Source organism: Saccopteryx bilineata, chromosome 2 (assembly GCF_036850765.1).
Source record: "Saccopteryx bilineata isolate mSacBil1 chromosome 2, mSacBil1_pri_phased_curated, whole genome shotgun sequence".
NCBI lineage: Eukaryota > Metazoa > Chordata > Mammalia > Chiroptera > Emballonuridae > Saccopteryx > Saccopteryx bilineata.
Window position 1 is genome coordinate 300,745,773 of NC_089491.1, and position 26,761 is coordinate 300,772,533.

A 26,761-nucleotide genomic window follows, 5' to 3' on the forward strand; every position below is an offset into this window, starting at 1 on the left:
TACCAACAGTGGGTATACGTGGAACGTTCTATTAATCTATTAAGCAAATGTAATTTGCAGAATCTTCACAAACCATACTGTATGTTATTTTATCATCAATCCTTCCTCATGCCCTCCCATCCCATATTAAGACATACCATAGAGATTCTAAGAATGTAAAAAATATACCAGGGCACATAATTAAAACTTATGCTTAGAAACTTAAACGTGCATTTTCTGACCATCCAGAGAGCAATAAAATAATACTACTAAATCTTAATCTTCATAAATGTTGGTTAGTACTCCCTGTGCACTTAAACTGCCATTACTTTTATTAAATTTCTATATGTCAAAACATACAATGTCATGTTTACCTTTGCTCTTTTCATTTCATAAAATATTATCAAGTGTTTAACATCTTAAGATGGCTTTGGATTTACTGGCACAATGATAGTTTGACCACAGTGTTCAAAGGGAAAATATAACAAGCCTAAGGTACATTTTATAAAATGATTAACTTTACTACTCTAGTTTAATGTAATGAAAAGTTATACATATTTCTCTTCATTTATTCACCAAGAAACCTTTATATTTCATTTAAATGATACAACTATACTTTATCATTTTCTTGAATATATAATATGCGAACTATGTAATCCTACGTAAAATGTGCCACACCAGCCTATTCTGAAAATAAGTAAATAAAAATGAACCCAATTTATAATACTTTAAGACTTGTACATACAAGGCATGAATAGGAAGAAAACTTACCTACCAATTGCCAACACAAAATAATACTATCACATGGAAGCAAGTTATATTCTATAAATTTTAACTTACCTAAAAACATGGCATTTGAGAAAATTACCTAATTTACAAGGAATCCTGATTTGAGGCACCTCAGGAGTGAGGTTTTTTTTTCAAAAAAATGAAATTAGTTCCAGTTACAGTTTTATTAACTTAAAATCATGTTTGTTTGATAACCAATTTATGGAAACAAGAAGAACATACATTTGCCTTTTTTAAATGTTGCTTTACACGTTTTTAAAATAAATTATACTCTGGATGGTCAGAAGGCACAAGGATGTACATGAACGTTCGTACTACTCAGAGGGTTAATTTATGAATTCTGACAAACACAACTAATTCGGAAACTTAATAGACAAATGAACAACAAAAATGAAGATATGTGTAAACCAAAAAGCTCATTTTCATTGATAATTAAACAAATGCAAATTAATATATGACATCATTTTCTACCCATTGTGCTATAAACTTCTTAACAATACAAATAGGATAAAAAGTTTTTGAACCTGGAGAACTTGAAACTGGAGGCTCGGTGGGCTGAATAGGTGGGACACCTGGAAATATAAATTTGATTCCATTTACCAGCCTTATCAATACGATATGGATATAATTTTTATTTTTTTGAAAAGGTTAAAGGTTAATTAGTCATTAATATGAAACCGCATAGCACTCAACTAAGCTACCAGGTATACAGGAATTATAGAAAGGTGTTCTAATTACCATGGTAACATGCACAATCCCCCTCAATCTTTTAAAGTATTAGGACAACAGAAAATATACGTGCAAATTAGAAGCCAATGATTAACATTTGAGTTCAACACCCTTATTAAACAACGGGAAAGTAAAGCCCACAGAAATGATGTTACATGAGTAAGCAGAACCAAATTAGGGCCCTGAGTGAGGTCAGCCCAGGCTAATACTCCCTCTATTGCTCTTGTCTCTTGTTTCTGCTGAAACCAAAGAGAAGCCAGAGATAGCAGCACTGAAATCAGAAAGACAATTCCTTCCACCATATTAAAATAATTTCCCAAGTCTTAAGCAGAGCAGAGGGGAGAGGTGGGAGCAGTAGAAATACAGGTCTTGTTCTAGGACAGCAGAAATTTTCCAGTTTAAAAGGTAGTACATAAAAAGAATGAAACTGGTTGCAGTCCAGGAAATAAAACATCATCCTGGATCACGAAGATAACCTGTAAAGGTGTCAACAGGTCATTAAAAAAAAATAAAATAGCCAAGTTGGTGACATAAAAACATATGTATTAAAAAACACTTAAAAATTAATACACACACACACACACACACACACACACACACATTTAATGTTTACATCACTTGCCAAGTTAGCACAGCAATTTACTTCCTTCTGAGGGCTATGGAAAATAATTTTAGAATCACTAAGTATAACAACTAGGATGGCTGTAAATATGTTCTTCCTTCTTTCATTACTAAAAATGATGAACTGAGTATAAATCATCAGATATTTAAAGGATTTTGAAAAAACAGCCAGGAATCAAAGCGACTTTAAAAAAATCACCAGCAACTTAAAGTATTTTGAAAAATATAAGAAGGAAGTTACTAAACCTGGGACACTGGAAATTGGAGGTTTTGTGCTGGGAGGAGTCGACACTGGAAAAGAAAACAATGCAGATTGGATCAAATATTTGGGAGTTATCACTGGCATCTGCACTAAGAATTTGAAAGAGTTTTGAAAAATATAAGTAGGATATTACTAAACCTGTACTCAAAATCGGAGGTTTGGTACTGGGAGGAGGAGTCAACTCTGGAAAACAAAATAATGTCGACTGCATTAATCACTTAGGAATTACTGCCTTTTCACTGATATGAATTATGCCTTTAATACTTGATTTATTTAGAAGAAAATACTCATGCTTCAATTTTCTTAAAAATGGCCGCTATCCAGTTTTTTTGGGGTTTTTTTGTATTTTTCTAAAGTTGGAAACCAGGAGGCAGTCCACCCAGCATGCCCACCAGGGGGCGATGCTCTGCCCATCCGGGGCATCAGTTTGTTGCAACCAGAGCCATTCTAGCACCTGAGGCAGAGGCCATACAGCAGCGGTTCTCAACCAGTGGGTCGCAACCCCGGCGGGGGTCGAACGACCAAAACACGGGGGTTGTCTAAAGCAATGAGAATACATAATGCATATCAGGTATTTATATGAAGTAGCCACCAAAATTATTTTTTGGTTTGGGGTCACTGCAACATGAGGAACTGTATTGCAGGGTCACAGCATTAGAAAGGTTGAGAACCACTGCCATAGAGCCATCCTCAGCGCCCGGGCCAACTTTGCTCCAATGGAGCCTTGGCTGTGGGAGAGGAAGAGAGAGACAGAGAGGAAGGAGAGGGGGAGGGGTGGAGAAGCAGATGGGTACTTCTCCTGTGTGCCCTGGCTGGGAATTGAACCCGGAACTCCTGCATGCCAGGCCGATGCTCTACCACTGAGCCAACCGGCCAGGGCCATGCTATCCAGTTTTACACATAAAAAAAGCCGAAGAAAAATTTATACACCTGTGTGATGTTCATAATGTGCTAATTCTATGAAAATATACGAAACAAAAGCAGAATTCTTTCACATGTTTTGTTAAGACATAAAGGCTAAAACTGCTTCATTTCAATTAATCCGTATCATTGATACATAATATCAAAGAAATAAAATCTAAACAAAAAAGAAAGAAAAAGACATCCTCTGTACCTTTAGTACAATTTGGCAGCCCAGGCTCCCAAGTACTGTTAGCTCCACACACAACAGTTCTGCTGCCTTCAAGGAGAAATCCCTGCAGGCATTCAAATGTAACCCTCGCTTTGTAGTAAAATTTTGATCCAATTCCTGACGTGGGTCTTCCATTCTTGACTACTGGATACGGACATTTGACCACTGAAAAGCAGAGAAATTCCAGAATTAATGCAAAGCTTCTTTTTTTTTTTCTCATTTTTCTGAAGCTGGAAACAGGGAGACAGTCAGATAGACTCCCGCATGCGCCCGAGCAGGATCCACCCGGCACGCCCACCATGGGGCGAAGCTCTGCCCAACAGGGGGCGATGCTCTGCCCATCCTGGGCGTCGCCATGTTGCGACCAGAGCCACTCTAGCACCTGAGGCAGAGGCCACAGAGCCATCCCCAGCACCCAGGCCATCTCCGCTCCAATGGAGCCTTGGCTGCAGGAGGGGAAGAGAGAGACAGAGAGGAAAGCGCGGCGGAGGGGTGGAGAAGCAAATGGGCGCTTCTCCTGTGTGCCCTGGCCGGGAATCGAACCAGGGTCCTCCGCACGCTAGGCCGACGCTCTACCGCTGAGCCAACCGGCTAGCTAGGGCTAATGCAAAGCTTCTTTAACATAGGAAAGGAATCTAGTGAAAAACAGTAATTTCCCCTGGAATAGAGACAAGGAACGGAAGGCAGGATGTTAACTTAAAAGAAAAAAAAAAAGACTTTGTGCATTTAATTCCAATTAAACGGATTTCACAAAATCAAGTAATCTTTTTCCACCTAGACTTTTCCCACCAGACTATCATTATAGTTTGTTGGCTTTCCTACATTTTTTTTTTCTCTTACTGACAAGTTTTTAAAAAGATCTGCCTACCAGATACTATCTCCTGTAAATTCAAACACAACCATTGGATACTCTTTAGCTCTAGGGATTTGTTAAAATTTTATGCTGACACTGATTATAGTACCCTACTTTTGTAGAAAGGCAGGAGAGACTCTTGTGATAAAAAAAAATACTTGAGCTCAAATGTAAATAGTTCGAAAGAAGCTAGCCACACAAAGATATGCAGAGAAAGTTCTCAGGTACTAGCAACACGCGAGAACTGGGATGGCAAGAAAAAGAAAGGGCAGTGCCATCAGGGCTGTTTTCCAGACAGTTTTTACTCTAACTCAGGAATCAAAAAAAACAAACAAACAACAAAGCACCCCCCCCTCCCATTTTCTATTGTAAATCAGTATATAATCCCACAGGCCTAAGATAAAGTTAAAAGTTAATACTTAAAACTTCACACCAGCGTACTGTGTACTTCCCATTCTACTCTGCTTTTCAAGAAGTAAAACGTGGGTCATGATCTTCTAGACCAGGGGTAGTCAACCTTTTTATACCTACCGCCCACTTCTGTATCTCTGTTAGTAGTAAAATTCTCTAACCGCCCACTGGTTCCACAGTAATGATGATTTATAAAGTAGGGAAGTAACTTTACTTAATTTATAAAGTAGAGTTACAGCAAGTTAAGGCATATAATAATAATTACTTACCAAGTACTTTATGTCGAATTTTCGCTAAGTTTGGCAGAATAAATCTTTATAAAACAACTTACTATAGTTAAATCTATCTTCTTATTTGTACTTTGGTTGCTCCGCTACCGCCCACCATGAAAACTGGAACGCCCACTAGTGGGCGGTAGGGGCCAGATTGACTACCACTGTTCTAGATTGATTTCAGGATCCAATAATGGGTTTGGCAGATTTGGAAAAAGACAAAACACACTGGCTGGCACTAAGTATTAGAGAACATCTTAGGAGGTTAAATCTGAGCAACAAAGAAGGGCCCACAATGCACAGTGTTTTAAACCAGGAGAGTGCTCTTCCTCTCTGCGTGGGGATCTGAATTTCCATCAGGCATCATTTCCCTTCAGCCTAAAGAACTTCGTTTAGCAATTGTTATAGTTCAGGTAGGGCAGTGACAAGTCTCTTAGCTTTTGTTTTTCTGAAAATGTTTTTATTTAGTTCACCTTCAGTTTTAAAAGATTTCTCCTTGAAAGGTGAAGGGATTAGAAGTACAAATCGGCAGTTAATAAATAGTCACGGAGATATAAAACACAGCCTAGAATAAAGTTAGTAATACTATAATAACTGCGTATGATACCAGGTGAATGGGTGCAAGAATTATTGGGTGGGAATCACTTTGTAAGTTATATAAATGTCAAACCACTATGTAGTACACCTGAAACTAATATAATATTAAATGTCAACTGTAAATAAAAAGTTTTTAAATAAAGTATGTCTTCCTGAGAGATTTCTAGGTTTCCTGTTTTTTCTTTCAGAGTTTTAGTAGATGTTATTGTTGTCTAGTCTCCACAGTTCCATAAGTGAAGTCAGCTGTCATTCCTACTTAAAGACATGGGGCAAATGTAATTTTCTACCCCCCTCCCATTGGCGGCTTTACCTTTTTTGTTTTCAGAAGCTTTACCATGATATGTTTACTTTAGCAGGAGTTTCTTGGTAAATTTTTAAAATTTATCCTGCTAGGGTCACTGAATTTCCTGGATTTGTGAGGTGGTGGTTTTAGATCAAATGTGGATAATTTTTGGCTAATATTTACTCAAATAATTGCCTATACTGCTGTTTCTCCTCTCTGTCTGAAACTCTATTAATATGCCTATTTGACTGCTTGCTATTCTTGTATGTCTTTCTCTTTTTAAAAAATATTTCTTTCAAATTGGTTGGTTGGTTTCTATTGTCCCCACTTTGGGTTCACTGATCTGTGTGCTAAAGCAGTGGTTTTCAACCTTTTTACACTTGGCGACTGGTGAAAACAAAATTATTTCAGGGACCACTAATGCAGAAATTACCATGGGTATAAGTGAATCTGACCAAGATCACTGGGTCTATAATCTTCATACAACATCAAGGTGGTTAACTCTTACGCAGACCAGCACAAAATTTCTGGTGGATGACCAGAGGTTAAAAAAGATTATCCTAAAATCACAGTAAAGATTTCTGTAAATTAGAGTTACTAGATATAATTTATATACATAAAACTCAACCTTTTAGTGTACAGCTGAATGGTTTGATCAATGCGAATACTAACCATGTAATTACCACTTCAATAGACATAGAAACATTTCATTACCTCCAAGGTTTCCTCAAGCCACTTCCTAATCAACACTCCCCACCCAGAGCCCCCCAACCACCTTCCTCAACCAGCCAGAAAGATCTGTTTTCTATCACTGTAGTCTTCCTTTTCTAGAATGTCATAATGGGATCACAGCCTCTGAGCACAGCTTATTTCACTTAGCATAATGCATTTGAGATTCATTTCTGGCTTTGCAAGATTAGAAGCTCATTCTTTTTAAATTGGAGAGTATTATCCCATTATATACACGTATGGTGGTTTATCAGCCATTCACCAACTGAAAAATATGTGGCTGTTTCCAATTCTAATGTGGGTGATTACAACTAAGGCTGCTATAAGGATTCTCATATAGGGTTTCATGTGAATGTATTTAATTTACTTGGCTTGCTGAGTTGTACAGTAAGTGTATGTTTAACTTTATAAGAAACCACCAAATGTTTTCTTAAATAGACATACCATTTTGCATTCTAACTTGCAATTTGTGAAAGTTCTAATTACTCCTCATTTTTGAGAGTAGTGGTTTTACTAGGTTTTTAAGTTTAGTTTTAGCCATACTAATAGGTGTTTAGTTGTATACCATGTGGTTTTAAATTTTATTCTGTGATTACTAATGCTACTGAGGAACTTTTCATGTACTTTTTTGCCATTCATATAACTTCTTTGGTGGAAAAGTTCTATTAAAATATTTTGCCCATTCTTTAAAAATGAGATTTCTTATTATTTGTTTTGAGAGTTCTTTACATGTCTATCTATCTACTTATTTTTGCTTTGCAAATATTTTTTTCTGGTCCTTGACTCATCTTTTTTTCTTATAAGTTTATAAGAGCATAATTTTTGAGTTTTCAGGAATTTCTTTTTCTTTAACTGATCATGCTTTTAGGGTTGTATTTAAGAAATCTTTGTCTAGGTCACAAACACTTTCTGTTTTCTAGTAAAAGTTTTATTTTTTAAGCTTTTTATATTTAAGTCTATAATGCTTTGAATAAATGCATATGGTGTTAAAATGGGTTGAGGTGGTTGTTTTGGGTTTTTTTGGGGCATATGGATATCAAAGTGTGCCTGTACTTTTACCATTTTTCTACTAAATTGTTTATATGCCTGAGGTAAATCAACAGACACAACTGAAAGGATCTGTTCTGCACTCTACTCTGTTCCACACTGTATTGTACAATTTATAGTATGTTTTATAATAAGAGTTGACACCAGGTAGAATTAGTCCCCTAATTTTTTCAAAATTTCAACTATTATACTTTTTTTTGGTCTCTGCATATAAATTTTAGAATCTGTTTGTCAATTTACAGAAGTTCTACTGGGACTTTTAGTGGGATTCTGCTAAAATTGTAGATTATAGAAAATTGATATCTTTACTACAATTCAGCTTTCCAATCCACCACCAAATTCCTCTTTATTAAGGACTACTGATTTCTTTTATAAGGAGTTAGTCATTTTTACCATTCAAATCTTGTACATGTGTTATAAAATTTATTTTCAAATATTATATGTAGCTTGGAGCTGTTGTAATTATGTAAAAAAATTCCAATTTCCTATTATTTATTGCTAGCGTATAGATGTACAATTGATTTCTGTAAGTTGACCTTGTGTTTACAATTTGGCTAAGACTTAAGTCTTTTGAATTTTCTAAATAGGCAACAAGTCACAGTGAATACAGTCTACTTTATTTTTTCTCTTCAACATGTATACCTATTTCTACTTCTAGCCTTATTGTTCTGGGCAGGACTGCCAGTACAGTGCTGAAAAGAATGAAGAGTAGGCATTCTAGTCTTATTCTTATCTTAGGGGGAAATGTATCAGTCATTTACCAAGTAAAATGTTAGCTATGGGATTTCTGTAGAAGCCATTTATCAGGGACAAATAGTTCGCTTCTGATCTTAGATCGCCGAGAACTTTTATAATAAAAAGATGATAACTTCCGTCAAATGCATATTTTTACCTTAAGATGATCATGTTTTTCTTTTTTTGTATTTTTCTGAAGCTGGAAACGGGGGGAGACAATCAGGAAGACTCCCGCATGTGCCCAACAGGGATCCACCTGGCATGCCCACCAGGGGCGACGCTCTGCCCACCAGGGGGCGATGTTCTGCCCCTCTGGGGAGTCGCTCCGTGCGACCAGAGCCACTCTAGCGCCTGGGGCAGAGGCCAAGGAGCCATCCCCAGCGCCCGGGGCCATCTTTGCTCCAATGGAGCCTTGGCTGCGGGAGGGGGAGAGAGAGACAGAGAGGAAGGAGGGGGGGGTGGAGAAGCAAATGGGCGCTTCTCTTATGTGCCCTGGCCGGGAATCGAACCCGGGTCCCCCGCACACCAGGCCGACGCTCTACCGCTGAGCCAACTGGCCAGGGCCCATGTTTTTCTTCTTTATATCTCCTGATATAGTAAATTATACTGATTAATTTTTAAATTTAAATCAACTTTGTATTTACAGAATTAATTCTACTTGATTATAATGTATTGTTTTTATTCATTATAGGATTTAACTTAATAATTAAAGAAGTTTTTGGTTCTATGTTCATTATGTATATTGATTTTAATGTTCTTGAAATGTTTGTCTTGTTTTAGTATCGGGGCAATGCAATCCTCATGAAATGAGGTGAGAGGTAGCCCCACCTCTGAAGAGTTCAAGTAGAGCTGCTTGAATTTACTCCTGAAATGTCTGGTTAATTCCCCCAAGGAAAACAGTTCTCTTTATGAGAAGGTTTATGCTGTCAAAGTTATATACATAAATTGTTTGTGTTAGTCTCATTATTCTTTAAACATCTGTAGGATATATACTTAGTGATGTCCTCTTTTTCATTTTTAATATTGGTAACTTGCATTTTCTTTTTTTCTTGTCAGACTGGTTATGTTAAAACATTTTATTGCTCTTCCCCAAGAACTATGTGTTGGTGTCATTAATTCTTTTTTCTCTTTTCAATTTCATTGATTTCTCTTTATTCTTTCCTTTTGTTTCTTTCTTTGGAGTACAATTTGCTCTTCTTTTTTTAGGTTCATAAAATGGAAGCTTAGATTACTGATTTGAGGTATCTCCCCTTTTCTAATATAGGCATTTCATGCTACTGATAACCTACTAAGCAATGCTTTTGCTGTGTCCCACAAATTTTGATTCTACAATATGTTGCATTTTCATTTTTATTCAATTCAAAGCACTTTCTAATTTTGCTCAAGTCTTCTTTGTCTCATTGGTTAGACAGCAGTGTCTTGCATAATTTTCATGTACGTAGGGATTTTATAGATATCTTGTATTTTGATTTCTACATTCACTTCATTCTGATTAGATAATATACTGCAAATGACTTCCAATATTTTGAAATTTATTAAAAATTATCTTAATGCCTAGGAAATGTAATTAGAGAATGTTCCATTTGCAGTTGGCAAGAGCAGTTAGTTAATTTGTAATTATTCAGTGGTTCCTTTCTTTCAAGAGTCAAATAACCTCCACTGCCTCCCTGTTCTAAGTCATGCTCTTATGCCTTAAACATAAAAAGATATAGCGGGTTTGGCATCAAACCACAACAATAAAATAAACATTGTAATAAAGCAAGGCATAATCTTTGCTGGTGAGAGTCTTCCCTTCAATTTTTTTTTTTTTCCCTGAAGCTGGAAACGGGGAGAGACAGTCAGACAGACTCCTGCATGCGCCTGACCGGGATCCACCCGGCATGCCCACCAGGGGCGACGCTCTGCCCACCAGGGGGCGATGCTCTGCCCCTCCGGGGCGTCGCTCTGCAGCGACCAAAGCCACTCTAGCGCCTGGGGCAGAGGCCAAGGAGCCATCCCCAGCGCCCGGGCCATCTTTGCTCCAATGGAGCCTTGGCTGTGGAAGGGGAAGAGAGAGACAGAGAGGAGGGGGGGGTGGAGAAACAAATGGGCGCTTCTCCTATGTGCCCTGGCCGGGAATCAAACCTGGGTCCCCCGCATGCCAGGCTGATGCTCTACGGCTGAGCCAACCGGCCAGGGCCTCCCTTCAACTTTTAAAAACACAACACCTGTGAAATACAATAAAGCAAACTGCAATTAAACAAGGTATGTCTGTATGTTTCGTGTTTACTAATCTTATTGGTAAGGTTAGTCTTTTACAATTCATTCTACCATTTTCTTTAGCCAGAACTCTTAGACTTCTTGTAATACAAAACAGATCTGTTATTTTTAAGCCAATGTGGGTTGAGTATTTGTGATACTCTGAAGCAAACCCCCCCCCAAAAAAACAAACCAAAGAAACCCCCCAACTCACACATCTACACAGTAATTCACAATGTATAAATCAGAATACCAAGAACATGTGTGGTGAATTCTACAACTAGAATTAGTTTTGATTCCATTTACTTTTTTTAAATGAAATTAGAAACCAATTTAACAGGGTGAGCGAGCACATACTGCTGTTTTGTTTACTTGTTGGTAAAGTATTTACAAAGTATTTCGATACTATTTACAAATGAAGAAACAAATAAAAAACCTACCTTTCGCCTGACCTGTGGTGGCGCAGTGGATAAAGCATCGACTTGGAACTCTGAGGTCGCTGGTTCAAAACCCTGCACTTGTCTGGTCAAGGTACATATGGGAGTTGAAGTTGATGCTTTCTGCTCCTCCCCCCTTTCTTACTCTGTCTCTCTCTCTCTCTCTGTCTCTCCCTTCTGTATAATTAATAAATAAATAAAAAAAGAAAGAAAAACCTACCTTTACACTCAGGAGGGTCACTACTCCATTTGTCTGGCCCAGAACAAATCAATGTGCTCTCTCCAATAAGCGAAAATTCATCTGGTCCATTTGAAGGATTACAACTGTAAGTTACTACTTCATTATATTCATATGTATCCTTGCCGTTATTGGTGTATGTTCCATCTGGTATTTCTTTAGGTGGTTGACACAAAATTTCTTAAAAAGAAAAAAAAAAAGAACAGGAAAGGCAAAAGAAAAAGTAAAAAATTAAGATAGCATTAGTAACATCCTATGAACTACCTTCAAAAACTGTACTGACATACGATTTCTATAATGTAGTTATAATCCAATATCCATTTAGAAAAAAGTTTCTATGAAAAAATGTGTTATGTTTTCCATTTTCATCCTTAAGAGTGTATTATGAAATTTGCAGATGGTACAAATGGTGTGTTAACGCAACAACCCAAAACCTGAGCTCTTCCTTGAAGCCAGATACTGATGATATTTGCAAAGATGTAAAACAATGCCACTATTCTCATTATTTGGAAAATTTTGATAAATTTCATAAAACATATGATGCAAACATTAATATGTATTGTGCTTTGTTCTTAATAATGAATTAATAAATCATTATTTTTAAAACTTGTCAGTTCTAATTCCAGTATTAGGAACAGCAATAGCCATAGCCTTCCTAATGAGACGCTATGGTGGTTCTTTTTAAACTTAAAAGCATTAAGTCAAGCCAAGGCCAGGAATTTGAGAACTGCTGCTCTATACTGTAGAGACAGAATATACTTACTTTCACAAATTGGGGGATCACCACTCCATTGCAAAGTATCTCCAGAAAGTTCACAATATAGGACTTCTGATCCAATTAAGTAAAATCTAAATATGATAAAAGATTACTGTTTTTATTTTTTACTAGTTAACATGATGCAAATAATAGGGAAAAACTTTTATTTGGTTGTTTTTCTGCACTACAGTAGTTTGAGAGAGAAGTTTCTTAAACAGTCTATAATGAAAGTACTAACTAAATCTATGATTTAACAAAATAAGAGTTTCTGCATTGAAGCATACATTGACCTAGAGCAAATTATCTACATATATGCCTGCCGGTCTGGCTTCTTTCCCATCTCCAGCTGGCACATCAGTGCTCACTCTGTGCCCTAATTCATGCCATTCTGCGCAGACAGAAAAATTACTGAGTGATCAGGCCCTAGACCTTCTCTGCCTAGATTTGAGTCCCACCTCCACAGCTGTCTTGTCATTTGAGTTGGGCAAGTCCCTTAATGTTTCTTTCTCAGTCTCTTCATCTATAATAGTATATACCTTGTGGGGTTGTTGTGACTAGTAGATGAGTTAGCATGTGAAATATGGCAAGTGTTACGTAAGTTTTAAGCCTTATGAATATTCTTCAGATCAGGGTACCTTCCTAGCAGTAGCTTAGGAAGATCCCTTCTTGATGAAATCTCTAATGATTCAAATTCACAGTAGTCTCTCCTCCTGGGGACTGTCATTGTAATGATCATAAATACATCTATTTTTTTTTTTTGGTACTGCTCATTTACTACTTAGCTTTGACATCTGTCTGTGTATATTGTGCTTATAAATAAGGCAGAAAGTTCTTTGAAAAGAGTTTATGTCTTAACCTTTTGGTATTTCTCAAAGTCCCTACCAGATTCTAACTTTAAACAAAGTATGTTTCCTTGATCAAGTAAAAACATAGTCAATGAAATTGCCCATAGCTGCTCCCAGCTGACTTTTCGCCCAAGGCTCACTCCTTGGTTCTATCTGATAATGTATTAGGAGAGGAGTAAGGGATGACGGTAAGGTAGGAAACACCAAGAATCTGGCTTCCCACCCAGACAACAATTATAGTGCTAGAATTTACAGAGTGTAACTGTTTTGGAAATCTGGAGTCCCTTGAAGGCTTGCAACTTCTAAGGGAAGAGTTGGACAGGAAAGTGTATTAATATCGGTCACTTTCAGCTCTTAGCGCCGTGGCAGTTAGTCATCACACTCCGACAGCAGGAGGTTGTGTGTGTGCTCCTGGGGCCACTTAAAAAGCCTACAGGAACCAGGGAAGGATAAAGAACCCTGTCCTCACAAATATCAGGGACCTGCACTCTTATTACGGACTGCTGCTTCTCATCACAGAAAAGCAGACAAAGAAGTGGGCAGCCATTATTGTCACACGTGTCCCACTCCTGCAAGCCTATTCCTTGCCAACTGAAGTGAATTCCTGGATATTTACAGACCACTGTCCTTTGTTCCTCCCTTCAACTTTTGCTTTTTACCCTTCAGGAGTCAGGCCTGACAACTAGGACACACATATGTAGAGAATATTACGTCACTGACTGCACATGCCCAGGGGAAAGCTAAGAAAAGACCTGAGAAGACCTTCAGTTTACATATCATGCTGATCCTCAGACCCTACAACAATCAAAACACCAAGAAGAAATGGAGAAAATAACAAGTGCTGGGATGGAGAATTTTATTTCTAGAGTTACCCCATTATAGACTCAAGTATCCAGTACAAGAAAAAGATCACAAGGCATACAAAGAAACAGGAAAGTACGGTGCCTTCAAAGAAAAAAATAAATGAACAGAAATTATCCCTGCAAAAGACCCAATTGCAGAGCAACTAACAAAGATTTTAAAATAATGGTTTTACAATGCTCCAAGAATTAATGGAAGAAATGTAGAAAGTCAAGAAAACAATGAATGAATACATTGTGAATATCAACTGGGAGACGGAAAACCTCAAAGAAACTGAAGGCAATTTTGGATTTGAAAAGTACAATAACTTAAATGAAAAATTCACAGTTGAAATTAAAGGCAGTTTTTAGCAGGCAGAAGAAAAAAACAGTGAACTTCAAGAAAGGACAATGGAAACTGAGTCTGAAGAACACCAAGAAAAAAGACTGAAGAAAAGTGAACAGAGCCAATGGGCCTGTGAGAAACCAGTAAGCAGACTAACGTGCACTGTGGGACTGACTCTCAAAGACAGAGAAAGGGGAAGAGAGAATATCTGAAGAAATAATGGCTAAAAGATTCCCAAATGTGATGAAAGACATAGATATAAATACTCAAAGATCTCAACAAACTCCAAGTAAGATGAATTCCAGATACCCACATTAAGAAACAAAATCATCAAACTTTCAAAAGCTAGTGACAAAACTTTAAAAGCTGTGAAAAAGTGAATCATCATATACAAGGGATCCTAAATAAGATTATCAGCAGATTTCTCAGACTCTTGGAGGCCACAGGGCAGTGAAGAGATAGACACAAAGTGATAAAACAAAACCTGTCAACCAAAAATGCTCAATCGAGCAAAACTGGGCTCAAGTGTGAGGGACGCAGTAAGATTTTCCCAGAAATAGAAGCTGGGAGAGTTGTTACTACTAGACCTTGTCTGCAAAAATTGTTCGACCGAGTTCTGAAAGGGGAAATTAAGGAAAGTAAGAGCATGTGGATAAATAAGCATTTCACTCAAGGAACATACACAGCTAATTATTAAAGCTACTGTTATTGGAAGAATGGTTTGTGCCTGTAATTTTTGTTTTCTATGTGGCTTAAGAGACTAATCTTTCAAAAGAAAATACATTACTGTAGAAGTTTGTATTACAGTTATTATTGTAGAGGTAGGATGACATGAACAACCAAAAGGGGTGGAGAGTGTTGTAAAGGTGCAGGTTTTATAATTTATTGAAGTTAACTTGGTATAAATACAAATTAGAGTATTATAACTGTAGGATTTTAAATATAATCTGCATAATAAGAATAAACAAAACCCCTACAGAATGGACTCTAACATAAAAAGATAAAAAGGAATTTTAGCATTTCACCATGAAAATCTACTAAACAGGAAAGGAGGGACAAAATAGCTATGAGGCACATAGAAAACTAGTAGCATAATCAAAGAAAACAGTCCTTTCTATCAGTAATTCTTTTAAATTTAAAATATTAAATTAAAATTTAAATTTATATTCTCCAATCCAAAGAAAGACATTGGCAGAACAGTTAAAAACAAAGGATCCAACTATATGCTGAAATGCACTTGGGATTAAAAAACATGAACGAGTTAGAAGTAAAAAAATGGAAAATATATTTCATGCATATAGTGATCATAAGAAAGCAGGGGTGGCTACACTAGTACATACAAAAATAGACTTTAAATAAAAAAAGATGACAAGAACCAAGAAGGGCATTATATTTTAATAAGAGTTCAATACTGTAAGAGTATATTATGATTTTTAACATTTATGTATCCAATCACAGGTCTTCATAATATACGAAACAAAAAATAATAGAATTGGAGGAAATACACATTTCTATAAGACTGGCATTTCTCCAATAATAGTTGGAGACTTCAATATCCCTCTTACAATAGTGAATAGAACAAAAAGAAGATAAATAAGAAAACAAAGAACTTCAACAATATAATAAACAAACTAGATCTCAGAACACTCTACCCAACAACAGAATACACAGTCTGAGGTGCAAAGGAGACATCTTCCAGAATACCATATTTTAGGCCACAAATTAATAACAAAAATTAAATTTATTAAATTAATTACATAATAAATCCATGATTAATAACATAATTATGTTATGCCACAAATAAATTTTTTCTTTTTCTTTTCTTCTTTTCCAAGTGAGAGGAGGAGAGATAGAGAGACAGACTCCTGCATGCACCCCGACTGGGATCCCCTGGCAACTCTGTCTGGGACTCATGCTCTGCCCATCTGGGGCCATGCTCTCAATGGAGCTTCATTTCAGGCCTGAGGCAGAGGCTCCACAGAGCCATCCTCAGCACCCAGTGTGATGTGCTGGCACCAACTGAGCCATGGCTGTGGGGGGGGGGAGAAAAAGAGGGAGAAAGGGGGGGAGGGGAGGGATGGAGAAGCAGATAGTCACTTCTCCTGTGTGCTCAGACTGGGAATTGAACTCAGAACATCCACATGCCTGGCCAATGCTCTACCACTGAGCCAACTGGCCAGGGCTGTTTTTTAAAAAAATTATCTGAATTTATTGGGATGACATTAGTTCACAAAACCATACAGGTTTCAAGTGTAGTCAATATAACACCACCTATACACAGCATCATGGAACTTTCCACTCCAAGCAAAGTCTCTTTCTCCATTTCCCCCACCCTTTGCCCTCCTCCACCTAACCCCACTACCCTTCTCCTTCTGGCTATTGTCATTCTGTTATCTGTACCTATGTGTTACATATATGTTTTTTGTCTAATCCCTTCACCTTCTTTCACCCAGTGCCCTTGCCCTCCTCCCTTCTGACAGCTGTCCATCTGGTTCCATTCGTCCATGCCTCTGTTTCTATTGTTCATCAGATCACTGAGTTCATTAGATACCACATGTGAGATTCTATGGTATTGTCTTTGACTGGCTTATTTCACTTACCATAATGATTTCCAGGTCCATCCATGCTGTCACAAAAGGTAAGATTTCCTTCTTTTTTTTATTTTTATAGCCATGTAGTATTCCATTGTGTAAATCTACCATAGCTTTTTTATCTACTTATCCATTGATGGGACTTGGGCTGTTTCCAGATCCTGACCATTGTAAGTAAAGCTGCAATGAAGATGGATGTGCTTTTATTCTTTCGAATTAGTGTTTCAGGATTCTTAGGATATATTCTCAGGTATGACATCACTGGATCAAAAGGCTGATCCATTTTAAATTTTTTGAGGAAACTCCATACTATTTTTCACAGTTAGTGGGCTGCACAGATCTGCAATCCTACTAATGGTGCATGGGAGTTCCCTTTTCTTCCATCAGCACTTGTTTGTTGATTTCTTGATGACAGCCATTAGGTGTGAGGTGATACCATGTTTTGGTTTTAATTTTCATCTCTCTGGTGATTAGTGACATTGATCAATTTTCCATATGCCTTTGGTTATCTGTACATCCTCCTTGGAGAAGTGTCTATTCAGGTCCTTTGCCCATTTTCTAATTGGATTGTTTGTCTTCCTGGTGCTGAGTTGTATAAGTTCTTTATAAATTTAGGATAGTAACCCTTTATCAGATGAATTGGTGAATATATTCTCCCATTGAGTGGACTGTCTTTTCATTTTGTTGACAGTTTCTTCTGCTATACAAAAGCTTTTTAGTTTGATATAGTCCCATTTGTTTACTTTTTCCTCTGTTTCTTAACCAAGGAAATATAGTGGTAAAAATGTTGCTACAAGAGATGTCTGAGATTTTATCACCTATGTTTTCTTCTAGGATTTTTATGGTTTTGCAATGTACATTTAAGTCTAGCTTCATTTTCATTTTATTTGCATGAACCTGTCCAATTTTCCCAACACCACTTATTGAAGAGACTGTCTTTACTCCATTGTATGCTCTTGCCTCCTTTGTCAAATATTAACCAACCATAAAGGTGTGGGTTTATTTCTGGGTTCTCTGTTCTGTTCCATTAATCTGTATACCTGTTATTTTTTCGTTTTAATCTTTTATTATTTTTATATTTTTTTAATTTTTCCAAAGTGAAAAGCAGAGGGCGGCGGACAGACTCCTGCATGCGTCTGACTGGGATCCACTAGGCATGTCCACCAGTGGGCGATGCTCTGCACATCTGGGCCGTTGCTCCACTGCAACTGGAGCCATTCCAGAGCCTGAGGCAGAGGCCACAGAGTCATCCTCAGTGCCTGGGGCCAACCTTGCTCCAATGGAGCCTTGGCTGTGGGAGGGGAAGAGAGAGATAGAAAGGAGAGGGGGAAGGGTAGAGAAGCAGATGGCCGTTTCTGTGTGCCCTAGCCGGGAATCAAACCCAGGACTTCCACATGCAGGGCTGATGCTCAACAACTGTATATGCCTGTTCTTAGGCCAGTACCAGACTGTTTTGATTACAATGGCCTTGTAGTATAATTTGATATCAGGCAGTATGATACCTCCCAATTTGTTCTTCTTTCTCAAGATTGCTGAGGCTATTCAGGTTCTGTTTTGGCTCCATATAAATTTTGGAAATATTTATTGTAGGTCTGTGAAGCATGACACTGGTATTTAATAGAAATTGTGTTGAATCTATAGATTGCTTTGGGTAGTGTGGACATTTTAATGATGCTAATTCTTCCGATCCATGAACGTGGTATATACTTTCACTTATCTGAATCTTCCCAAATTTCTTTTTTCAATGTCCTATAACTTTCCAAGTACAAGTCTTTTAACCCTTAGGATAAATTTATTCCTAGGAACTTTATTTTTCCTGGCCACAAATTAACAATAAATAGTTAATAGAGCTAAAAAGTAGATATTCATACAAAGTATCTTTTGACCACACAGGATGAAGTTAGAAGTCAATATCAAAAGGAAGACTGGAAAATTCATAAAATTGTGAAAATTGAACAACATACTTTTAAACAACCATTGTATCAAAGAAATCACAAGCAAAATTATAAATTACTTTCAGATGAATAAAAATGGAAAAGCAACATCCCAAAACTTCTGAGACACAGTAAAAATAGCACCAAGGGGGAATTAATAGCTATAAAAACTTATAATAAAAAATGAGATCTGGCCTGACCTGTGGTGGCACAGTGGGATAAAGTGTAGACCTGGAACACTGAGGCCACCAGTTCGAAACCCTGGGCTTGCCTGGTCAAGGCACATATGGGAGTTCATGCTTCCTGCTCTTCCCTTTCTCTCTCTCTCTCTCACACACACTCTCACTCTTCCTCTTTCTCTCTCTCTCTCTCCTCTCTGAAAATTGAATAAAGTCTTTAAAAAAAATTCAGAGGAGTGGCAAGATGGCGAAGGAGTAGGTGAACGTACCAACTTCCACCTCCCAGAACCAAAGTGGGTTTCAACTTAAGAACCATCATCTGGAAAAACTAACTTTGGACTAAACTAAGAGGACTCTTTAACCAAGGAACACTAAAGATGCCACACTGAGACTGGTAGGAAAAGCGGAAACACGGAGAGGGCTGCCCAGCTCCCAGGAGCAAACGGCAGCCTGGAGAGACTCCTGTGGCAGGAAGGAGTTTAGCAGAGAGGGGAGGGTCCTGAGCCTCAGTAACAAAGCCCCAGCCTGCAGCCCCAGAGCCTAGTAGAGGCGTATGGACAGTATTTATCTGTGAAACAAGTCAGGACACTGTTTGTGAGAAAAAGACAGATTTCTCAGACCCAGGATTTTTCTTAAAGAGTCCGCGCAGAAAACCTCTCTCACAACTACCCACCTGGAGCTCCGGGGGACAGGAGAGAGGAGAGGACCAGAGTAGCAGGAAGAGATTGTTCTCTAGGAGGCACAGGGAGAAACACTTTGAGGGGCAGCCACCCTAACCCTAGGCTGAGTCACTCCTCAACTCTGAAGCGAATATTTCCCCTGGAAACAGCAATACTAGCAAACGTAAGCAGGACACCAGCCAAACAAGCTCTCCTGCGGCACTCAGAGCAGAGTTAATTAGAAGGAGGGAGCTTCCGGGACTACAATAGTGATTCTTAGGGTCAGAGCTACAGCACCTCCACCCACATGACCAAAGGTTTGCGGGTGGGCAAGCAGTGCTGGGACACGGAAGCGCAGTTCCATCGGCAAGGGCAGAAGCTGGCCGGCCATGACTGAGACTCGGCTGTGAGCTCAGTTTTGCCTGACGGGGCAAAGGGGACACACGAAAGTGTTCAGGTCCAGCTGCGGGCCCACCTGCAATCCCGCCTGCAGGGCAGGGGGCAGAGACCCGCCACTGAGCAAGGGCGCGCAGGGTGCAGCTTCGCCCCACCCGCGGAACAGAGGCTTGCAGCCCAATGCAAGCTGGTTCCTCCCGTGCGGGTGGGGTGAAAGCCCAGAAACAAGCGGAGACCTGCAGCTGAGCAAAGGTGCTCACCCCTTCCAGAGGTGCCGAGAATTGCTTGTGGCCAGGGCACAGTGCATACCACCACCCATGGGGGTGGGGCGAAGGCTGAGGCCGCCGACGCTTGTAGACCCAGGCATATGATCACAGACCCTGCCATGGAGGAGAGGCGGAAACTGTAGCAACTGCCCCAGTGGGGTGGCACCAGCAACGTCCATACTTGAATGCCCTAGGCAGCAGTGGCAAAGGGGGTGGTGAGCCTGCACATAGACCACACCTAGGGAACATGGAGGCCACACATATTGGACTCCAGTGGCCAAAACCTTCTTATACATAGACAAAATGTAAGGCAGAAAAATGCAACACAAATAAATCAAGAGAAATTCCCAGAAAAGAACCTGAATGAGTCAGATATAACCAAATTACCGGATGCATAGTTTAAAATAATGATTGTTAGGATGCTCAAAGATCTTAAAACAACAATAGACTGTCATTACAAACACCTAAAGACATAGCAAATATAAGAAGGACATTGAAATGATAAAAAAAAATCAGTCAGAAATGACAAATACAATATCAGAAATGAAGACCAAAGTGGAAGGAATTTAAAGCAGGATAGATGAAGCTGAGGATCTAATCAGCGAGTTAGAGGACAAGATAAATGAAGGCACAGAAGCAGAGCAGAAAAAAAAAAGAAACTCAAAAAGTCTGAGGAAACTCTAAGAGAGCTATGTAACAACATGAAGAGAAATAACATCTGCATCATAGGGGTTCTTGAAGAAGAGAAAGAACAAGGGAGAGAGACTGTTCAATCATATCATAGCTGAAAACTTCCCTAAATTAATGCAGGAAAAAGTCTCACAAGTTCAAGAAGCACAGAGAACTCCATTAAAGAGAAACCCAAAGAAATCAACACCAAGACACATCATAATTAAAATACCAAAGCTAAGTGATAAAGAGAAAATATTAAAAGCTGCTAGAGAAAAAAAGGCTATCACCTACAAAGGAGCCCCCATAAGGATGACATTTGACTTCTCAACAGAAACACTGGAAACCAGAAGATAATGGCAAGAAATATTCAAAGTAATGCAGAACAAGAGCCTACAACCAAGACTACTTTATCCAGCAAGGCTATCGTTTAAAATTGAAGGAGAAATAAAAACGTTCCCAGACAATTCACTACAACCAAACCAATGCTGCAAGAAATGCTAAGGGGCCTGTTGTAAACAGATCAAAGGAGAAAAAGAATATAGCAAAAGAGGAATACAGCTTTAAAGAATAAAATGGCAAGAAACAATTACATATCAATAATAACCTTAAATGTAAATGGATTAAATGATCCGATCAAAAGACAGAGTGTAGCTGCATGAATAAGAAAACAGGACCCATACATAAGCGGTCTACAAGAGACACACCTTAAAACAAAAGATGCACATAGATTGAAGGTAAAAGGATGGAAAAATCTATTTCATGCAAAAGGAAATGAAAAAAAAGCTGGGGTAGCAATACTTATATCAGACAAAATAGACTTTAAAACAAAGGCTATAGTAAGAGATAAAGAAGACCAGTACATAATGATAAAGGGAGCAATCCAACAGGAAGATATAACTATTATAAATATCTATGCACCTAATATAGGAGCACCTAAATATATAAAGACTTTGATGGATATAAAGGGCAAGATCAACAGCAATACTATAATAGTAGGGGATTTCAATAACCCACTAACATCACAAGATAAATCCTCAAGAAAGAAAATTAACAAAGAAACAGCAGACTTAAAGGACACACTAGATCAACTGGATTTAACAGATATCTTCAGAACCTTTCACCCTAAAGCAGCAGAATATACATTCTTTTCAAGTGCTCATGGCACATTCTCTATAATAGATGACATGTTATGGCAAAAAGCGGTCTCAACAAATTTATGAAGATTGAAATCATATCAAGCATTTTCTCTTATCACAATGGCATGAAACTAGAAATCAACCACAACAGAAAAACTGAAAAACACTAGGAAAATAAACAGCATCTTATTAAATAACGAATGGGTTAACAATGAGATCAAAGAAGAAATAAAAAAATTCCTAGAAACAAATGATAATAAGCATACATAAACTCAAAATTTATGGGACAGAGCAAAAGCAGTCCTGAGAGGGAAGTTCATAGCATTAGAGCAGGGGTCTCAAACTCGCGGCCCGCCGAACAATTTTGTGCGGCCCGCAGACTATTCCATGAAGTTCAAAATATTTTGGATAAAATTAAGTAAGCCTGGGGGCCTACTTGTATTTTTCATTTCTCTAGCATCCTAGCTAGATATTAGCTTAGTTAACAGCAGTTGTGATGCGAACTACAGTTTCTGGTCGTTTTGTGACACTGAGTAAACTGCATGTACCATTGTGCTTGTTGTACTGATTTTTTTTTGTTTTCAACTGCAGTGAGAAAAGTGTTGTGTAACAGTTGCCTTTTGTAGACCTAAGTGCGGCCCGCCGAACAGCTGTGATCTTGCTCTGCGGCCCACATGCTGAGTTGAGTTTGAGACCCCTGCATTAGAGGTATACCTTAAGAAGCTAGAAAAAGCTCAAATAAACAACTTGACCCTGCATCTAAAAGAATTAGAAAAAGAACAGCAAGTAAAGCCCAGAGGTAGTAGAAGGAAGGAAATAATAAAGATAAGAGTGGAAATAAATGATATAGAGGCAAAAGAAACAATACAGAGGATCAATGAAATCAGGAGCTTGTTCTTTGAAAAAGTAAACAAGATTGATGAACCTTCAACAAGACTCATCAAGAAAAAAAAAAGAGGGCTCAAATAAATAAAATTAGAAATGAGAGTGGAGAAATAACAACTGATAAAACAGAAATACAAATATGAAAATTGTATGCCAAAAAATTAGACAACCTAGATGAAATGGATAAATTCTTTGAAATATTAATTCCAAAAATTAATCTGGAAGAATCAGAAAACCTAAACAGACCTATTACAATAAATGAGATCGAAACAGTTATCAAAAAACTCCCAACAAAGAAAAGTCCTGGGCCAGATGGCTTCACAAGTGAATTCTACCAAATATTCAAAGAAGAACTAACTCCTATCCTTCTCAAGCTATTTCAAAAAATTCAAGAAGAAGGAAGACAGACTTCCAAGCTCCTTTTATGAGGCAAGCATAATTTTGATTCCAAAACCAGGCAAAGACAACACAAAGAAAGAAAATTATAGGCTAATATCCCTGATGAATTTAGATGCTAAAATCCTCAACAAAATATTAGCAAACCGGATCCAGCAATATATGTAAAAAATCATACATAATGATCAAGTGGGATTTATTCTGGGGAGGCAAGGGTGGTACAGTACTCACAAATCAATCAATGTGATTCATCACATACACAAAGGAAGGAGAAAAACCACATGATAATTTCAACAGATGCAGAAAAACCATTTGATAAAATCCAGCACCCATTCATGATCTAAACTCTCAGCAAAGTGGGAATACAGGGAACATACCTCAACATGATAAGGGCCATCTATGACAAACTCATAGTCAACATCATACTCAATGGGAAAAAATTAAAAGCAATCCCCTTAAGATCAGGAACAAGGCACGGGTGCCCCCTTTCACCACTCTTATTCAACATAGTTTGGGAAGTCCTGGCCACAGCAATCAAGAAGAAGAAATAAAAGGTATTCAAATTGGAAAAGAAGAAGTAAAACTATCATTATTTGCAAATGATATGATATTGTATATAGAAAACCCTAAAGTCTCAGTCAAAAAACTACTAGACCTGATAAATGAATTCAGCAAGGTGGCAGGATATAAAATTAATACTCAGAAAACAGAGGCATTTTAATACACCAACAATGATCTGTCAGAAAGAGAATTTTCAGAAACAATCTCCTTCACTATTGCAACCAAAAAAATAAAAGTACCTAGGAGTATAGTTAACCAAGGAGATTAAAGACTTGTACTCGGAAAATTATCAAACATTGATAAAAGAAATCAAGGAAGATACAAACAAGTGGAAGCATATACCATGTTCATGAACAGGAAGAATAAACATCATTAAAATGTCTATATTACCCAAAGCAATTTATAAATTCAATGCAATATCAATTAAAATACCAATGACATACTTCAAAGAACACATATTCCAAAAATTTATATAAAACCAAAAAAGAACACGAATAGCCTCAGCAATCTTGAAAAGAAAGAAAAAAGTGGGAGGTATCACACTCCCTGATATCAAGTTATACTACAAGGCCACTGTACTGAAAACAGCCTGGTACTGGCATAAGAACAGGCATATAGATCAATGGAACAGAACAGAGAACCCAGAAATAAACCGACATCTTTATGGACAACTGATATTTGACAAAGGAGGTAAGAGCATACAATGAAGTAAAGACAGCCTCTTTAACAAATGGTGTTGGGAAAATTGGACAGCTACCTGCCAAAAAATGAAACTAGACCACCAACTTACACTATTCACAAAAATAAACTTAAAATGAATAAAAGATTTAAATATAAGCTGTGAAACCATAAGCATCTTAGAAGAAAACATAGGCAGTAAGGTCTCCGACATCTCTCACAGCAGTGTATTTGCCGATTTACCTCCGTGTGCAAGTGAAATAAAAGGATAAACAAATGGGACTATATCAAACTAAAAAGCTTTTTCACAGCTAAAGACAATAAGAACAGAATAAAAAGACAAACTACACAATGGAGAACATATTCGACAGTATGTCTGATAAGGGGTTAATAACCAAAATTTATAAAGAACTTGTAAAACTCAACACCAGGAAGACTAACAATCCAATCAAAAATGGGCAAAAGAAATGAATAGACACTTGTCCAAAGAGGACATACAGATGGCCAATAGGCATATGAAAAAATGCTCAACGTCACTAATCATTAGAGAAATGCAAATTAAAACCACAATGAGATATCACCTCATACCAGTCAGAATGGCGCTCAATAACAAAACAACACAGAATAAGTGCTGGCGAGAATGTGGAGAAAAGGGAACCCTCCTGCACTGCTGGTGGGAATGCAGACTGGTGCAGCCACTATGGAAAACAGTATGGAGATTCCTCAAAAAATTAAAAATCAAACTGCCTTTTGACCCAGCTATCCCACTCTTAGGAATATACCCCAAGAACACCATAGCACTGTTTCAAAAGGAGAAATACATCCCCATGTTTATGCCAGCATTGTTGTGGACCATAAATGGCAAAAAGCCATTGTAGATTCAAGGCTTAGCAAAAGGCTAAGTTCTCCCCCTACCACCTCCATATTGGCTATGATACTGAGTATTTGCACCCACTTCACTTGCTTCCTTAAGTTGCTGGAAGCAATTAACATGTCCTTCTTCTTACTCTTTGTTTGTTCAGATGTTGGTTGATTTCACTTATGTTTATGCCTTGGGAGAGTTCCTGTTAGCCTGGGACCTGTAACTTTGCATCAAGGACTTCTTTGATTTGCATATGGCTATATAATAAAGCAAACTGGGGCTATAGGGCACTCAGATATTGCCACCAGCATTGAAGAGTCCCCCGATCTCACCCTTTTTTCTTAAGTCTGTTTTCTTAATTCTGCACCGTTCTTACTCAAAACCCAGAATTAGGAGCCACGCTGGTCCGAGGCAAGTGGCGCCCAAACAGAAGACTTGAGTATGAGGAAACTGAAGGCAGGTGATGGAAGTCTCCAAGTGAAGTGTGCACAGTGAGTAAAGAAAGTTTTGGGGGAAAGTATAATTGGGAATAAAAATTTATGGGACAGTTAGGGTAAAAAATAAGGGACTTTTTCTTAGAAATGTTTCCGTATGAGGACCAATCGTTGTCTGAAGAGTATCGGAGTGAGCTGGAAACAGAGGGATATGAATACAAGGCTAACTTGGAGTTTGAGGATGACAGGGGGGATAAAAAATCCGTGGCTATGGCTACCTTAGATGCGGGGCCTCCGCTGCCCTTGGCTCCTTCCTACATTCAACCCTCTGCTCCTCCGTTCCCTTATTGGGCTGATTCTGGAGTCTATAGCTCAAAATCTGGGAAATCTCCTGTCCAACAATCTATAGACCAGGCTCGAAATATAGAGGAAACAATAAATAGCTTTACCTGTTTTCTTGTTGTATAAAGACAGGATGATATGGGGAAACTAGTGCAAGAACATGAACCTGCACCTTTTAGAACTCTGAAAGAGCTTAAATTTGCTTGTGTATGGGCCTACTGCCCCTTTTTCACTTGGTTTATTAGCTTCTATTAGTGCAAAGGCTCTTCCCCCAAATGACTGGAAGGCGATTGCTCATGCTTGTCTCTCCAGGGGTGATTATTTGCTGTGGAAGTTGGACTTTCTGAAGGGGCCATTGAGGTAGGGGAGAAATCTCAGCATAGTCAACCTGAGAAGCAGGTTACAGCGACTACAGAATTTGAGAATGGATAGGAGATTCAGGTATTAGGAGTGTCACAGCTTTTTCTGTTATGGTCTGATTTTCTTTAATGTTCTAACTACAATCTTCTGAACTATCATTTTGTTTCTTTCTTATTCTTTGCCTGGAAATTGAGGCAGGGGACCTGTGTTAGATCTGACTATGGAAAATACCACAGCAGCTGCTGAGAGCAAATTTTCTAAGGGAAATTTT

The 26,761-nt window shown here is 38.1% G+C and overlaps 1 protein-coding gene across 5 annotated transcripts in view; it reads right to left on the reverse strand.

Moving 5' to 3' along the window:
• LOC136326084 (membrane cofactor protein-like) overlaps positions 1-26,761 on the reverse strand; it is a 61,106-nt gene that overhangs the window by 14,020 nt on the left and 20,325 nt on the right. For 4 of the 5 annotated variants that reach the window (XM_066261468.1, XM_066261469.1, XM_066261471.1 and 1 more), the window contains exons 4-9: positions 12,116-12,201; positions 11,335-11,532; positions 3,495-3,677; positions 2,519-2,563; positions 2,365-2,409; positions 1,293-1,340 (exon numbers count right to left, since the gene is read on the reverse strand). In XM_066261468.1, coding sequence (XP_066117565.1) covers positions 1,293-1,340; positions 2,365-2,409; positions 2,519-2,563; positions 3,495-3,677; positions 11,335-11,532; positions 12,116-12,201 — 605 coding nt within the window. The remainder of the gene's footprint in view (positions 1-1,292; positions 1,341-2,364; positions 2,410-2,518; positions 2,564-3,494; positions 3,678-11,334; positions 11,533-12,115; positions 12,202-26,761) is intronic. The other variant, XM_066261472.1, reaches the window with a different exon arrangement.